Here is a 16,486-nt window from a genome sequence, read left to right on the forward strand (position 1 = left end):
TGTGCTCTGTATCTGCCGTCTGTTATTGGTGTATATGTGCTCTGTATCTGTCGTCTGTTATTGGTGTATATGTGCGCAGTATCTCCCGTCTGTTATTGGTGTATATGTGCTCTGTATCTGCCGTCTGTTATTGGTGTATATGTGCTCTGTATCTGCTGTCTGTTATTGGTGTATATGTGCGCTGTATCTGCCGTCTGTTATTGGTGTATATGTGCGCTGTATCTGCCGTCTGTTATTGGTGTATATGTGCGCTGTATCTGCCGTCTGTTATTGGTGTATATGTGCGCTGTATCTGCCGTCTGTTATTGGTGTATATGTGCGCTGTATCTGCCGTCTGTTATGTGTGTATATGTGCACTGTATCTGCCATCTGTTATTGGTGTATATGTGCTCTGTATCTGCCGTCTGTTATTGGTGTATATGTGCGCTGTATCTGCCATCTGTTATTGGTGTATATGTGCACTGTATCTGCCGTCTGTTATGTGTGTATATGTGCTCTGTATGTGCCGTCTGTTATTGGTGTATATGGGCGCTGTATCTGCCGTCTGTTATTGGTGTATATGTGCACTGTATCTGCCGTCTGTTATTGGTGTATATGTGCTCTGTATCTGCCGTCTGTTATTGGTGTATATGTGCGCTGTATCTGCCGTCTGTTATTGGTGTATATGTGCGCTGTATCTGCCGTCTGTTATTGGTGTATATGTGCTCTGTATCTGCCGTCTGTTATTGGTGTATATGTGCACTGTATCTGCCGTCTGTTATTGGTGTATATGTGCGCTGTATCTGCCGTCTGTTATTGGTGTATATGTGTGCGCTGTATCTGCCGTCTGTTATTGGTGTATATGTGCGCTGTATCTGCCGTCTGTTATTGGTGTATATGTGCGCTGTATCTGCCGTCTGTTATTGGTGTATATGTGACGTCTGTTATTGGTGTATATGTGCGCTGTATCTGCCGTCTGTTATTGGTGTATATGGGCGCTGTATATGCCGTCTGTTATTGGTGTATATGTGCGCTGTATCTGCCATCTGTTATTGGTGTATATGGGCGCTGTATCTGCCGTCTGTTATTGGTGTATATGTGCGCTGTATCTGCAGTCTGTTATTGGTGTATATGTGCTCTGTATCTGCCGTCTGTTATTGGTGTATATGGGCGCTGTATCTGCTGTCTGTTATTGGTGTATATGTGCGCTGTATCTGCCGTCTGTTATGTGTGTATATGTGCTCTGTATCTGCCGTCTGTTATTGGTGTATATTGTGCGCTGTATCTGCCGTCTGTTATTGGTGTATATGGGCGCTGTATCTGCCGTCTGTTATTGGTGTATATGTGCGCTGTATCTGCCGTCTGTTATTGGTGTATATGTGAGCTGTTTCTTCCGTCTGTTATTGGTGTATATGGGCGCTGTATCTGCCGTCTGTTATTGGTGTATATGTGCGCTGTATCTGTCGTCTGTCATTTGTGTATATGTGCGCTGTATCTGTCGTCTTATTGGTGTATATGTGCGCTGTATCTGTCGTCTTATTGGTGTATATGTGCGCTGTATCTGCTGTCTTATTGGTGTATATTGTGCGCTGTATCTGCTGTCTTATTGGTGTATATGTGCGCTGTATCTGCCGTCTGTTATTGGTGTATATGTGCCGTCTGTTATTGGTGTATATGTGCGCTGTATCTGCCGTCTGTTATTGGTGTATATGTGCTCTGTATCTGCCGTCTGTTATTGGTGTATATGTGCTCTGTATCTGCCGTCTGTTATTGGTGTATATGTGCGCTGTATCTGCCGTCTGTTATTGGTGTATATGTGCGCTGTATCTGCCGTCTGTTATTGGTGTATATGTGCTCTGTATCTGCCGTCTGTTATTGGTGTATATGTGCTCTGTATCTGCTGTCTAATTGGTGTATATGTGCGCTGTATCTGCTGTCTGTTATTGGTGTATATGTGCGCTGTATCTGCCGTCTGTTATTGGTGTATATGTGCGCTGTATCTGCCGTCTGTTATTGGTGTATATGTGCGCTGTATCTACCGTCTGTTATTGGTGTATATGGGCGCTGTATCTGCCGTCTGTTATTGGTGTATATTGGCGCTGTATCTGCCGTCTGTTATTGGTGTATATGTGCTCTGTATCTGCTGTCTTATTGGTGTATATGTGCTCTGTATCTGCTGTCTTATTGGTGTATATGTGCGCTGTATCTGCCGTCTGTTATTGGTGTATATGGGTGCTGTATCTGCCGTCTGTTATTGGTGTATATGTGCGCTGTATCTGCCGTCTGTTATTGGTGTATATGTGCGCTGTATCTGTCGTCTTATTGGTGTATATGTGCGCTGTATCTGCTGTCTTATTGGTGTATATTGTGCGCTGTATCTGCTGTCTTATTGGTGTATATGTGCGCTGTATCTGCCGTCTGTTATTGGTGTATATGTGCCGTCTGTTATTGGTGTATATGTGCTCTGTATCTGCTGTCTTATTGGTGTATATGGGCGCTGCATCTGCCGTCTGTTATTGGTGTATAGGTGCGCTGCATCTGCCGTCTGTTATTGGTGTATATGTGCCGTCTGTTATTGGTGTATATGTGCACTGTATATGCCGTCTGTTATTGGTGTATATTGTGCGCTGTATCTGCTGTCTTATTGGTGTATATGTGCACTGTATCTGCCGTCTGTTATTGGTGTATATGTGCGCTGTATCTGCCGTCTGTTATTGGTGTATATGTGCGCTGTATCTGTCGTCTTATTGGTGTATATGTGCGCTGTATCTGCTGTCTTATTGGTGTATATTGTGCGCTGTATCTGCTGTCTTATTGGTGTATATGTGCGCTGTATCTGCCGTCTGTTATTGGTGTATATGTGCCGTCTGTTATTGGTGTATATGTGCCGTCTGTTATTGGTGTATATGTGCCGTCTGTTATTGGTGTATATGTGCTCTGTATCTGCTGTCTTATTGGTGTATATGGGCGCTGCATCTGCCGTCTGTTATTGGTGTATATGTGCCGTCTGTTATTGGTGTATATGTGCCGTCTGTTATTGGTGTATATGTGCACTGTATATGCCGTCTGTTATTGGTGTATATTGTGCGCTGTATCTGCTGTCTTATTGGTGTATATGTGCGCTGTATCTGCCGTCTGTTATTGGTGTATATGTGCGCTGTATCTGCCGTCTGTTATTGGTGTATATTGTGCGCTGTATCTGCCGTCTGTTATTGGTGTATATGTGCCGTCTGTTATTGGTGTATATGTGCACTGTATATGCCGTCTGTTATTGGTGTATATTGTGCGCTGTATCTGCTGTCTTATTGGTGTATATGTGCGCTGTATCTGCCGTCTGTTATTGGTGTATATGTGCGCTGTATCTGCCGTCTGTTATTGGTGTATATGTGCACTGTATCTGCCGTCTGTTATTGGTGTATATGTGCGCTGTATCTGCCGTCTGTTATTGGTGTATATTGTGCGCTGTATCTGCCGTCTGTTATTGGTGTATATGTGCCGTCTGTTATTGGTGTATATGTGCACTGTATATGCCGTCTGTTATTGGTGTATATTGTGCGCTGTATCTGCTGTCTTATTGGTGTATATGTGCGCTGTATCTGCCGTCTGTTATTGGTGTATATGTGCGCTGTATCTGCCGTCTGTTATTGGTGTATATGTGCGCTGTATCTGCCGTCTGTTATTGGTGTATATTGTGCGCTGTATCTGCCGTCTGTTATTGGTGTATATTGTGCGCTGTATCTGCCGTCTGTTATTGGTGTATATGTGCGCTGTATCTGCCGTCTGTTATTGGTGTATATTGTGCGCTGTATCTGCTGTCTTATTGGTGTATATGTGCGCTGTATCTGCTGTCTTATTGGTGTATATGTGCGCTGTATCTGCCGTCTGTTATTGTTGAATATTGTGCGCTGTATCTGCTGTCTTATTGGTGTATATGTGCGCTGTATCTGCTGTCTTATTGGTGTATATGTGCGCTGTATCTGCCGTCTGTTATTGGTGTATATTGTGCGCTGTATCTGCTGTCTTATTGGTGTATATGTGCGCTGTATCTGCTGTCTTATTGGTGTATATGTGCGCTGTATCTGCCGTCTGTTATTGGTGTATATGTGCTCTGTATCTGCTGTCTTATTGGTGTATATGTGCGCTGTATCTGCCGTCTGTTATTGGTGTATATTGTGCGCTGTATCTGCTGTCTTATTGGTGTATATGTGCGCTGTATCTGCTGTCTTATTGATGTATATTGTGCGCTGTATCTGCTGTCTTATTGGTGTATTTTGTGCGCTGTATCTGCCGTCTGTTACACATTATACTGACATCCTTCTTGTCGCTACTGTAAATAATCAGAATAGAAAACATCACATCGCAGTTCAGGGGCCTTTTATGTTTTGCATGTCTGCGGATTAGTAACGTTATATAGAGGCTGAGCCCCTCGGGGCCTTTCCATGTACTTATTTACATAGATATGAATTACACATCCACTTCCGCAGGACATTGCAGGATACACCAGGGATCTGTGCTCCGGAACGTGCCTCAGGCTGGGTTATATGTTATCAAAAGAAAACTTTTATTTTTATAGTGATGGTAAAAGTCTAGAAAGGAGGCTTCACTGGCTTTGTGGGATTATAGACTTATTGAGAACAAGAGCCTTTCCCTGGGTGCTACGCCTTACCGTTCTGTCTGTGAATGTAAGAAGGAAAGGCCACTTTCATAATGTTGCCACAGGTGACATGGGTAATATAGGGTTGGGTATGGAATCTCAGTGGTCAAAATCCCGACAGGGTTAGGATACTGACACCTGTAGGTAGGTATCCTAACCCTTCTACCACTAACCCTCGCTGCCTGCACCCTAAACTTAACCTCCCCTCAGTGCCTCACCCTCTCTGCCTAGTGCCTAACCCTAACTTTCCTCCCAGTGCCTAACCCTTTCCCCAGTGCCTAACCTTCCCTGCCTAGCCCTTTCCCCAGTGCCTTACCCTAGTGCCTAACCTTCCCCGCCTAGTGCCTAACCTTCCCCGCCAAGTGCCTAACCCTCAACCCCCGTGCCTTACCTTCCATGCCTAGTACCTAACTTTCCCCGCCTAGTGCCTAACCCTCCTCCCAGTGCCTAACCCTCCCCCCAGTGCCTAACCTTTCCTGCCTAATGCCTAACACTTTCCCCAGTACCTTACCCTAGTGCCTAACCTTCCCTGCCTACTGCCTAACCCTCCCCCCTGGTGCCTAACCTTCTCCCCTAGTGCCTAACCCTCCCCCCTGGTGCCTAACCTTCTCCCCTAGTGCCTAACCCTCCCCCCTAGTGCCTAACTTTCCCCGCCTAGTGCCTAACCCCCGCCCCCCCCCCCCCCCCCAGTGCCTATCCCTAACCCTCCTTAAGTCTTCAGTAAAAAGGTAGACAATGTTTAGGTAGACAATACCAGTTAGACAGGCAATAAGTTGACAGGGTCTGAAGGTTGACACACTAAAGGTCAACTGGAAAAAGGTTGACAGGGACAGAAGGTCGACAGGGTCATTAGGTCAACACACAAATTGTTGACACACAAGTGATTGACACATTTTTCATATATATATTTTTTGGGGGGCTTAGTGTTATGCACTTACCGGAGGGTTCGGCACTTACTCCGACGGTTAGGGTTATACACTTACGCCGACGGTTAGGCACCAGGAGGGAGGGTTAGGCACTTAGCGGAGGGTAAGGGTTAGGCACTAGAAAGGACGGTTAGGGTCAGGAACCTACCTCAACGGTTAGGGTTAGGCACCAGGAGGGAGGGTTAAGGTGAAGATTAGGGCTAAAAAAAAGAAAACATGGCGACCTTTTATGTGTCGACCTAATAACCCTGTCGACCTTCTGTCCCTGTTGACCTTTTTACCAGTCGACCTTTAGTAGTCGTCCTAATGACCCTGTCGACCTATCACCTCTCTAACTAGTATTGTCTACCTAAACATTGTCTTCCGTTTTACTGCAGACCTAATGATCCACACACACCCCTAGAGCCTATCCCTAACCTCTAACCTTCCCCCTAACCCTCCCCCTAGTGCCTATCCCTAACCTCTAACCTTCCCCCTAGTGCAGTGTTGGCTAACCTTGACACTCCAGCTGTTATGGTACTACATAACCCAGCATGCACTGCTACAGTTTTGCTATTAGGGCATGCTAAAACTGTGGCAGGGCATGCTGGGATATATAGTTCCACAACAGCTGGAGTGTCAAGGTTAGTCAACACTGCCCTAGTGCCTATCCCTAACCTCTAACCTTCCCCATAACCATCCCCCTAGTGCCTATCCCTAACTTCTAACCCTAACCCTCCCCCTAGTGCCTATCTCTAACCTTCCCCCTAACCCTCCCCCTAGTGCCTATCCCTAACCTCTAACCCTAACCCCCCCAGTGTCTATTCCTAACCTCTAACCCTAACCTTCCCCCTAACCCTCCCCCTAGTGCCTATCCCTAACCTCTAACCCTCCCCCCAGTGCCTATCCCTAACCTCTAACCCTAACCTTCCCCCTAGTGCCTATCCCTAACCTCTAACCCTCCCCCTAGTGCCTATCCCTAACATCTAACCTTCCCCCTAGTGCCTATCTCTAACCCTAACCTTCCCCCTAACCCTCTCCCTAGTGACTATCCCTAACCTCTAACCCTCCCCCCAGTGACTATCCCTAACCTCTAACCCTAACCTTCCCCCTAGTGCCTATCCCTAACCTTCCCCCTAACCTCTAACCCTAACCTTCCCCCTAGTGCCTATCCCTAACCTTCCCCCTAGTGCCTATCCCTAACCTTCCCCCTAGTGCCTATCCCTAACCTTCCCCCTAGTGCCTATCCCTAACCTCTAACCCTCCCCCCAGTGCCTATCCCTACCCTCTAACCCTAACCTTCCCCTTAACCTTCCCCCTAGTGCCTATCCCTAACCTTCCCCCTAGTGACTATCCCTAACCTCTAACCCTCCCCCCAGTGCCTATCCCTAACCTCTAACCCTAACCTTCCCCCTAGTGCCTATCCCTAACCTTCCCCCTAGTGCCTATCCCTAACCTCTAACCCTAACCTTCCCCCTAGTGCCTATCCCTAACCTTCCCCCTAGTGCCTATCCCTAACCTTCCCCCTAGTGCCTATCCCTAACCTTCCCCCTAACCTTCCCCCTAGTGCCTTTCCCTAAGCTTCCCCCTAACCTTCGCCCTAGTGCCTATCCCTAACCTTCCCCCTAACATTCCCCCTAGTGCCTATCCCTAACCTCTAACCCTAACCTTTCCCCTAACCCTCCCCCTAGTGCCTATCCCTAACCTCTAACCCTAACCCCAATACTTGCTGTACCTTCAGGATTCCGGTGCTGGCATCCCATGAGCCGAGATATTGGCCGCATCCCGTGAATATATATTATATATAATGCATATGTAACATGCTTATATGTTCTCCCATTCTTTCCACATTATTACAGGGAAGACGGACGATGCAAAGGTGTCGGAGAAAGGGCGACACTCCCCAAAGTCCGCTCAGGTGACGCGTTCTCCGTCAGACACAGGACGCAGCAGTGGGGACGAGACCAAGAAACCTCCCAGCAATACCTCAAGGACCATTACTGCCAACACAAATACATTTGGCTTTAAGAAACCCGGTAGTACAGTAGTTGGCATGCCTATAATTACCACCAGTGGTGCCACCATCACCAGCGGTTCTGCTACACTAGGGAAAATGCCCAAATCTTCAGGACTCATCGGCCGGTCTTCCAACCGCAAGGCAAGTGTGGACGGCCCGCAGAACCATGATGACGGATACCTGCAGCTTAGTGCCAGAACGAACCTTCAGTACCGCAGCTTACCCCGGCCCAGCAAGTCCCGAAGTGGCACTGGAAATCGCTCCAGCACCAGTAGCATCGACTCCAACATCAGCAGCAAGTCGGCTGGCCTTCCCGTCCCCAAACTGAGAGAGAGCAGCAAGGTGACTCTCGGTAACTCCTTATCTGGGCTGATCAACCAGACTGACCGGGAGAAAGGGATCTCATCCGACAATGACAGTGTGGCGTCCGGTAACTCTGTTAAAATGACTCTGACGTCTCACGGGGCCCCTAACGGTACTCGTCAGCAAGGGAGCAAGTACCCAGACGTGTCCTCGCCAACACTGCGCAGGTAGGGTGCTTAATCTCAGAACATGTAATATAATATCATGATAAAGACAAGCTTGAGGTCTTCCAGTTGCCACAAGGGGCGCTGTTCCATAAGTCTGTAGCTGATTATTTTTTATTTGACCTGACCAAGTAATAAGGCAGCTTCCACTCGTAACTCTCATGTTTGTAAATGCAAGTGCGCAAAGAGCTGAGAGCGTGAGTGCAGAATAACTCACACCAACGTCTTATGCTGGGAAAATAATCCGAATATAAAGTTTTAATCCCAAAATAATCACAATGTATAGTAGATGGGGAATCTTATATTGCAAGAAGATATTGTCTATTCAGTGATATATTCCTTGCTGCTTACCAGCTGCTGAGGAACTAGAAGTACCAGCATGACATGCTTTTATTAAATTTCATTTTGTTCAGAAATGATTCTATTCTCCCGTTTGCAGGTTGTTTGGTGGAAAGCCGAATAAACAGGGCTCTGCGACCACGTCGGAGAACATGAAAAATTCAGTGATTATTTCCAACCCTCATGCCACCATGGGTGCCCAGTCCCACCCGGACTCGCCCTCTGGGAGTGGCATCCTCAGCAGCGGAGGCAGCAGCCCCCTGTACGGCAAGAACATGGATTTAAACCCCTCCCCGCTGGCGTCCAGCCCTGGTTCTGCCCACTCAGTCCCCTCCAATAGCCTCACCTGGGGCACCAATGCCAGCAGCTCGTCCGCAGTTAGTAAGGACGGCCTGGGATATCAGTCAGTCAGCAGCCTCCACACCAGCTGTGAGTCTATAGACATATCTCTGAGCAGCAATAATTCGCCCAGCACGCTAACGGCATCGCCCAGAGATGACTCCATGTCTAGCTTCGCGAGGACTAACAGCGTGAAGACCGCAATGTCAGAGAGGTGAGTGGTGCACATTCTTCTACATTAGGGGTGGTCACTGAACCAAGTCATTACCTGTCTTTGAGGCAGCATTGTCCACTCAGAAGTTGCTCACTAAATGCTGCCATATATCTGTGAAAGGCTATCTCCCTGTGTTAGATCTAGGAATAGACTACAATGTTAGCAGGAATTACATGTTATGTCCCCCCTTTCCTTTGTATAGAATGCGCTTGGGGCCTGATTCAGAGCCGCTCGTAAGCGGACGCTCGTTCGTTCCGAGCAATGTTTGCACAACTGCGCATGCGTACGGATCGTAATACGCATGCGCGAACCAGTCAGTGCGGCAGAAAATCGTTTGTTCGCTAAATAGCGAATGCCTGCTATTTTGAGTGACAGGAGGAGGCGTTTGTGGGTGGTAACAGGGGAAGGTGCTTGAAAACGGGGAGTGGAGATCAGAACGCAGGCGTGCTTAAAGGTCAAAAAGGTCAAAACGGGCGTTTTATGGGTGTGCATAATTAATACAGCAGCGTCATTGACCACGTCACTGGGTTATTTTAGAGTCAGAACTGCTCGCAAGATTGCGGTAGGAAAAACCAACCACAAGAATAGCGAGCACTTCATACGCTGGTCGATGTACTCGATTAATCTAATAAATAGCGGACATGACGTAGGATGCGAGCGGCCAGGGGGCGTAGTTTTACAAAAAACGACCGCATGTTTGGTTCGCTCGTTCAGACCTAGAGGCGTGAACAGACCGCAAAGAGCAACCGGTTCATTTGAATAACCACCCCTTTTTTCTGAACGAGCGAGCGCAAATAGCGTCCGGCTCTGAATGAGGTCCTTTGCTCAATGCACAACCAACAAAACCCTGTAAGCACAATAGTGTAGTACAGACAGCCCTGATGTGCGCTCGCTCTATTGGGTAATTGATGCCATAAATGAGAATGAACTCGACAGCAATTTTGGAGAAAATCAGAAATGTTATTAATGAGAGAAAATGCAGCCTATCCGTTCCCTAGAAAGTAGAGATGTGAAGGCTCTGATTTTTTCCGCCACATTTCGGGTCCCAGAAAGAGGCAAAACATCATCATTCCTGGAATTCCAGGACAAAAGTCCATGAAAGATGACGTTTATGGCAGGAAAATCTGAACCAATCCGAGCCTGCACAAGAAAGTAATTACATGATTAAGGCATAACTAACGATATTTGGGCCTGATCCCGAGGAAGACGCGCCCGTGGTTACGTGCTTTGCCTCAGCTGCGGCTGCTTTTTTTATGGTACCTGCATGTCCGATCGTGTTCATACTGAGACGCCCACTTGCAGCGGCTTCTCTCGTGTGTAGGCAGAATTGTGCGGACGCGAGTCGACGTCCTACAGCCAGTTATGGGGTAGAAAGTGACGTTGGAGTTAGTTTTGCGTCTAAGCGCGGTGCCCCTGTTTGGCGCAGAATGCCCGGCTGTATCATAGCTGTGACCAGGCCGGGGACACATCTGTTATCTGTATATATATATATATATATATATATATATATATATCTCCAGCCTAAACGTATCAGCAGAACCAACCCTTTCCCTCTAGGCTCAGTGTAGCCCATTACACTGCCGGCTGGTACCTTCCCAATTATCTATGTATCTTTACATTGAGTCCTGATACTTGTGTTTTATATAGCAAGTGATAGTTTCATTATCTTCATATACACTTTATTCACTTTACTGGGAGAATCTGTCGGTGATGGTGACTTTCTAGGCACAAAACACCGGCTTATGTAAAAGCAGCAATTTCCTACAGAAGGATTTTTATTTTTGTTTTAATTTGCATGTTAAGGAGCTTTGAGCATATATCTTATCATTGTTCTTAAATGTCCTCCTACATATCATTTCTTTTTCAAAAGCTCTCTGGAGGCTAGTGCAATATGGCTGCCAGTCACAGATACAGAGGCTCTCAGATATCATGTGATAACAAAGGAGGGGAAGGATTTAAGACTACTCGGAGATCTGTTACAGAGCCTCTTTGTTCACTACATTATGTGCCGTGTGACTGTGGTTGCCATGGTATTCACATGACACTGGAGAATTATAAATCACTGATAGAATTATAACAGTTACCAACAAGTTTTTCTTTGGCCTCTGACATTTATAAAATCCAGGATGTAGTCAGCATTCGGGATGCCAGCGGTCAAAATAGTGGCGCCGGTATCCTGACCACCGGTATCCTGAAGGTAAGTATTGGGTGTTATGGGGAGGGTTAGGGTTAGGCACCGGCAAGGGGAGGTTAGGATTAGGCACTAACACGGGAGGTTTGGGATAGGCACTAAGGAGAGAGGGTTAGGGTTAGACATCGGTGAGGGGGAGGATAGAGTTAGGCACTAAGACGTGAGGTTTGGGTTAGGCACCGGGGAGGGGGAGGTTAGAGTTAGGCACTAAGACGGGAGGTTAGGCACCAGGGAGGGGGAGGTTAGAGTTAGGCACTAAATGGGAGGTTAGGGTTAGGCTCATGGGAGGGGGAGGTTAGGGTTAGGCACTAAGACGGGAGGTTTGGGTTAGGCACATGGGAGGGGGAGGTTAGGGTTAGGCACTAAGACGGGAGGTTAGGATTAGGCATCGGGGAGGGGGAGGTTAGGCATCGGGGAAGGGGAGGTTAGGGTTAGGCACAGGGGAGGGGGAGGTTAGGGTTAGGCACAGGGGAGGGGGAGGTTAGGGTTAGGCATCGGGGAAGGGGAGGTTAGGGTTAGGCACAGGGGAGGAGGAGGTTAGGGTTAAGCATCGGGGAAGGGGAGGTTAGGGTTAGGCACAGGGGAGGAGGAGGTTAGGGTTAGGCTTCGGGGAGGGGGAAGTTAGGGTTAGGCACAGGGGAGAAGGAGGTAAGGGTTAGGCTTCGGGGAGGGGGAGGTTAGGGTTAGGCACAGGGGAGAAGGAGGTAAGGGTTAGGCATCGGGGAAGGGGAGGTTAGGGTTAGGCACAGGGGAGAGGGAGGTTAGGGTTAGGCACAGGGTAGGGGGAGGTTAGGGTTAGGCATCGGGGAGAGGGAGGTTAGGGTTAGGCACAGGGGAGAGGGAGGTTAGGGTTAGGCAGAGGGGAGGGGGAGGTTAGGGTTAGGCTCAGGGGAGGAGGAGGTTAGGGTCAGACATCGGGGAGGGGGAGGTTAGGGTTAGGCACAGGGGAGGGGGAGGTTAGGGTTAGGCACAGGGGTGGGGGAGGTTAGGGTTTGGCACAGGGGAGGGGGAGGTTAGGGTTAGGCACAATGGAGGGGGAGGTTAGGGTTAGGCACAGGGGAGGAGGAGGTTAGGGTTAGGCACATGGGAGGGGGAGGTTAGGGTTAGGCACTGGGGAGAGGGAGGTCAGGGTTAGGCATCGGGGAGGGGCAGGTTAGGGTTAGGCACAGGGGAGGGGGAGGTTAGGGTTAGACATCGGGGAGGGGGAGGTTAGGGTTAGGCACAGGGGAGGGGGAGGTTAGGGTTAGGCACAGTGGAGGGGAGGTTAGGGTTAGGCACATGGGAGGGGGAGGTTAGGGTTAGGCACATGGGAGGGGAGGTTAGGGTTAGGCACTGGGGAGAGGGAGGTTAGGGTTAGGCACAGGGGAGGGGGAGGTTAGGGTTAGGCACAATGGAGGGGGAGGTTAGGGTTAGGCACAGGGGAGGGGGAGGTTAGGGTTAGGCACAGGGGAGGGGGAGGTTAGGGTTAGGCACAGGGGAGGGGGAGGTTAGGGTTTGGCACAGGGGAGGGGGAGGTTAGGGTTTGGCACAGGGGAGGGGGAGGTTAGGGTTTGGCACAGGGGAGGGGGAGGTTAGGGTTAGACATCGGGGAGGGGGAGGTTAGGGTTAGGCACAGGGGAGGGGGAGGTTAGGGTTAGGCACAGGGGAGGGGGAGGTTAGGGTTAGGCACAATGGAGGGGGAGGTTAGGGTTAGGCACAGGGGAGGAGGAGGTTAGGGTTAGTCACAATGGAGGGGGAGGTTAGGGTTAAGCACAGGGGAGGGGGAGGTTAGGGTTAGGCATCGGGGAGGGGGAGGTTAGGGTTAGGCACAGGGGAGGGGGAGGTTAGGGTTAGGCACAGGGGAGGGGGAGGTTAGGGTTAGATATCGGGGAGGGGGAGGTTAGGGTTAGGCACAGGGGAGGGGGAGGTTAGGGTTTGGCACAGGGGAGGGGGAGGTTAGGGTTAGGCACAATGGAGGGAGAGGTTAGGGTTAGGCACAGGGGAGGAGGAGGTTAGGGTTAGTCACAATGGAGGGGGAGGTTAGGGTTAAGCACAGGGGAGGGGGAGGTTAGGGTTAGGCATCGGGGAGGGGGAGGTTAGGGTTAGGCACAGGGGAGGGGGAGGTTAGGGTTAGGCACAGGGGAGGGGGAGGTTAGGGTTAGACATCGGGGAGGTGGAGGTTAGGGTTAGGCACAGTGGAGGGGGAGGTTAGGGTTAGGCATCGGGGAGTGGGAGGTTAGGGTTAGGCACAGTGGAGGGGGAGGTTAGGGTTAGGCATTGGGGAGGGGGAGGTTAGGGTTAGGCACAGGGGAGGGGGAGGTTAGGGTTAGGCACAGGGGAGGGGGAGGTTAGGGTTAGGCATCGGGGAGGGGGAGGTTAGGGTTAGGCATCAGGGGAGGGGGAGGTTAGGGTTAGGCACAGGGGAGGGGGAGGTTAGGGTTAGGCACAGGGGAGGTTAGGGTTAGGCACTAAGATGGGACGTTAGGGTTAGGCACTAAGATGGGAGGTTAGGGTTAGGCACAGGGGAGGGGGAGGTTAGGGTTAGGCACAGTGGAGGGGGAGGTTAGGGTTAGGCATCGGGGAGGGGGAGGTTAGGGTTAGGCATCAGGGAGGGGGAGGTTAGGGTTAGGCACTAAGATGGGAGGTTAGGGTTAGACATCGGGGAGGAGGAGGTTAGGGTTAGGCACTAAGATGGGAGGTTACGGTTAGGCACAGGGGAGGGGGAGGTTAGGGTTAGGCAACGGGGACGGGGAGGTTAGGGTTAGGCACCGGGGATGGGGAGGTTAGGGTTAGGCACCGGGGACGGGGAGGTTAGAGTTAGGCACAGGGGACGGGATGGTTAGGGTTAGGTACAGGGGAGGGGGAGGTTAGGGTTAGGTACAGGGGAGGGGGAGGATAGGGTTAGGCACTAAGGTGGGAGGGGGAGGGGTAAGGGTTAGTCTTACCATATTTACTAAAGGGTGTCGGGATCTCACACCCAACCTATAAAATACACATTTCTGCCTCTAAGGTGATAATTACAACAGATTGCAGTGCTATCATGTAGCCCTGTGTACACCCAATAAGTATGGCAAAACGCCATTACCGGAGTGTCCTGCAGAGCTTACCCTGCCTTCTAATGGACCCTTTTTACTTTACCACGGGCTTCTGGCTTCCTATTAAAGTGCTGTACAATATGGTGGCAGTGTAATAATAAACTAATGATATAAAATAAGTGACCAGTAAATGAGAGGGAAGACCAGCAAATCCTGTATCCTGTATCCTGCATTGTTCCTAGAAAGCTGCCTAACTTACCCGTGATCATCCAGGCAGAAATTTAGGGCTCCCCTTAGAGAACGCAGCTATAGGGGGATACTGTGCCGGGCTGTGACCGATCTAGATCATAGTATAAATCATTGGCAGTGTTTGCAGATGTAACTGATAATAGGGGTCTAGTTACTAAGCAGTGTTAGGAGACAGAGTGAAAAGTGATAAGAAAGTGATAAGGTGCCAGCCAATCAGCTCCCAACTGTCATCTGTTTGAAAAATGACAGTTGGGAGCTGTTTGGCTGGTACCTTGTCACTTTCTTAGCACTTTTCACTCCATCTCCTAACACTGCTTAGTAACTAGACCCCATAATCCTACAGCTGGGGACGGCACCTATAGCGCAGTGTATTTCATCTGCCTCATTGTGAGAAGCACCAGTAAATGTATTTGCCAGACTTCCCCTATCTAATACACTGCCCTAATAACAATGGTCACGGCAGAGCCTCATTGTGTTACTAACTGACTGATTCACTTCCTCTCTGTAATCTATTCTCACAGCAGGGGGGTCAGATGTTAGCGCCTCGGGACCACGCATTGCCACTACCCAGTTATCATCGTTATCACAATTGCTAAGCAGTAACTTTTTTGTTGTTGATTTAACACTCAAATAATAACTTTTTATTTTGCACTAATATGTATCTTTTTCCTTCTGCTTAATGTGTTTCCCGTTGCTGTAGTCCTCTCTCTTCTCCGGGTGCTAGTCCCAAATTCAGCAGAAATACTCTGCCCAGGAAGCAGGACAGGTAATGGAGTCTGACGTCGCTGTACGCAGCCTGCCCCGCTCCCAGTTATGTTGTCTGTCCGCGGAAACCAGCCGCTGTCAGTCTGAGGCTGGGCCCATCGCTGGCAGTCGGCTTCTTTCCTGGCATGTGGCTTTTGCACAGGCTCCATCCTGTCCGCTTGTCATCACGTCTGTTTTGCCTTCTCATTCTCACATACTTGGATACGCGATTATCTTTCAGGCTGTGTCTTGTGTCTCTGAATCATGATGTAAGTAATCAGAGCGGAGACTGGCGGTTCTTCTGTTTAATGCAGCTTTTATATTTCATCCTTTTTAATGATTATTCATTCTCACTCATAAGAAGTTTTCTCCTCATTTATGTACTGTCCTAGAGTATATAAATGCCACCCTTGCTAATTGTATCCCCTGGTTCTGCTGATGGCACAGGCCCCGGTATGCAGCCAGGTATGTTTCCTGCCTCTGTAGCTGAAGAACGTCCAGATGATAACGAGCTGTAGTGTCCCCAGTTATAAACCAGCTACATAATGTTAACTGGTAGCAGGGTGTATTCATAAAGGTCAATTCTTATCCACTTAATTATACGTAGGAATAATACAGCGCAGCCAGGGATAAATGCCGTATACTGCTTTATAAGACACATTTATTCTCCCGTCTGTTTTCATTTATGATGTTTAGAATATAAATAGAAAACGTCAGTGTACAAGTGTGACAATAACTAACTACCTGTATGAGTATTACTATAGTGTATGAGTATTACTGTAGTGCGTAGTGTATGAGTATTACTATAGTGAGTAGTGTGAGTATTACTATAGTGTATGAGTATTACTAAAGTGTATGAGTATTACTAAAGTGTATATTTATTAGTATTGCTATAGTGTATAGTTTGAGTATTACTATAGTGAATAGTGTATGAGTATTACTATAGTGAGCAGTGTGAGTATTACTATAGTGAATAGTGTATGAGTATTACTACAGTGAGCAGTGTGAGTATTATTATAGTGTATGGTGTATGAGTATGATTATAGTGTATGAGTATTACTAAAGTGTATAGTGTATGAGTATTACTAAAGTGTATAGTGTATGAGCATTACTATAGTGTATGAGTATTACTATAGTGTATGAGTATTACTAAAGTGTATAGTGTATGAGCATTACTATAGTGTATGAGTATGACTATAGTGAGCAGTGTGAGTATTACTATAGTGTATGGTGTATGAGTATTACTAAGGTGTATAGTGTATGAGCATTACTGTAGTGTATAGTGTATGAGTATTACTATAGTGAGCAGTGTGA

At 48.4% G+C, this 16,486-nt stretch overlaps 1 protein-coding gene across 10 annotated transcripts in view; it reads left to right on the forward strand.

Annotated features, from left to right (window-relative positions):
• Positions 1-16,486, forward strand: part of NAV2 (neuron navigator 2) — a 637,654-nt gene that overhangs the window by 559,238 nt on the left and 61,930 nt on the right. For 8 of the 10 annotated variants that reach the window (XM_088458930.1, XM_088458933.1, XM_088458923.1 and 5 more), the window contains 3 exons: positions 7,398-8,085; positions 8,522-8,974; positions 15,129-15,194. In XM_088458930.1, coding sequence (XP_088315056.1) covers positions 7,398-8,085; positions 8,522-8,974; positions 15,129-15,194 — 1,207 coding nt within the window. The remainder of the gene's footprint in view (positions 1-7,397; positions 8,086-8,521; positions 8,975-15,128; positions 15,195-16,486) is intronic. The other 2 variants (XM_088458926.1, XM_088458932.1) reach the window with 1 other exon arrangement.

The sequence above is a fragment of the Taudactylus pleione genome, unplaced genomic scaffold, assembly GCF_031769625.1.
Source record: "Taudactylus pleione unplaced genomic scaffold, aTauple2 ptg000875l, whole genome shotgun sequence".
In the NCBI taxonomy this organism is placed as follows: Eukaryota; Metazoa; Chordata; class Amphibia; order Anura; family Myobatrachidae; genus Taudactylus; species Taudactylus pleione.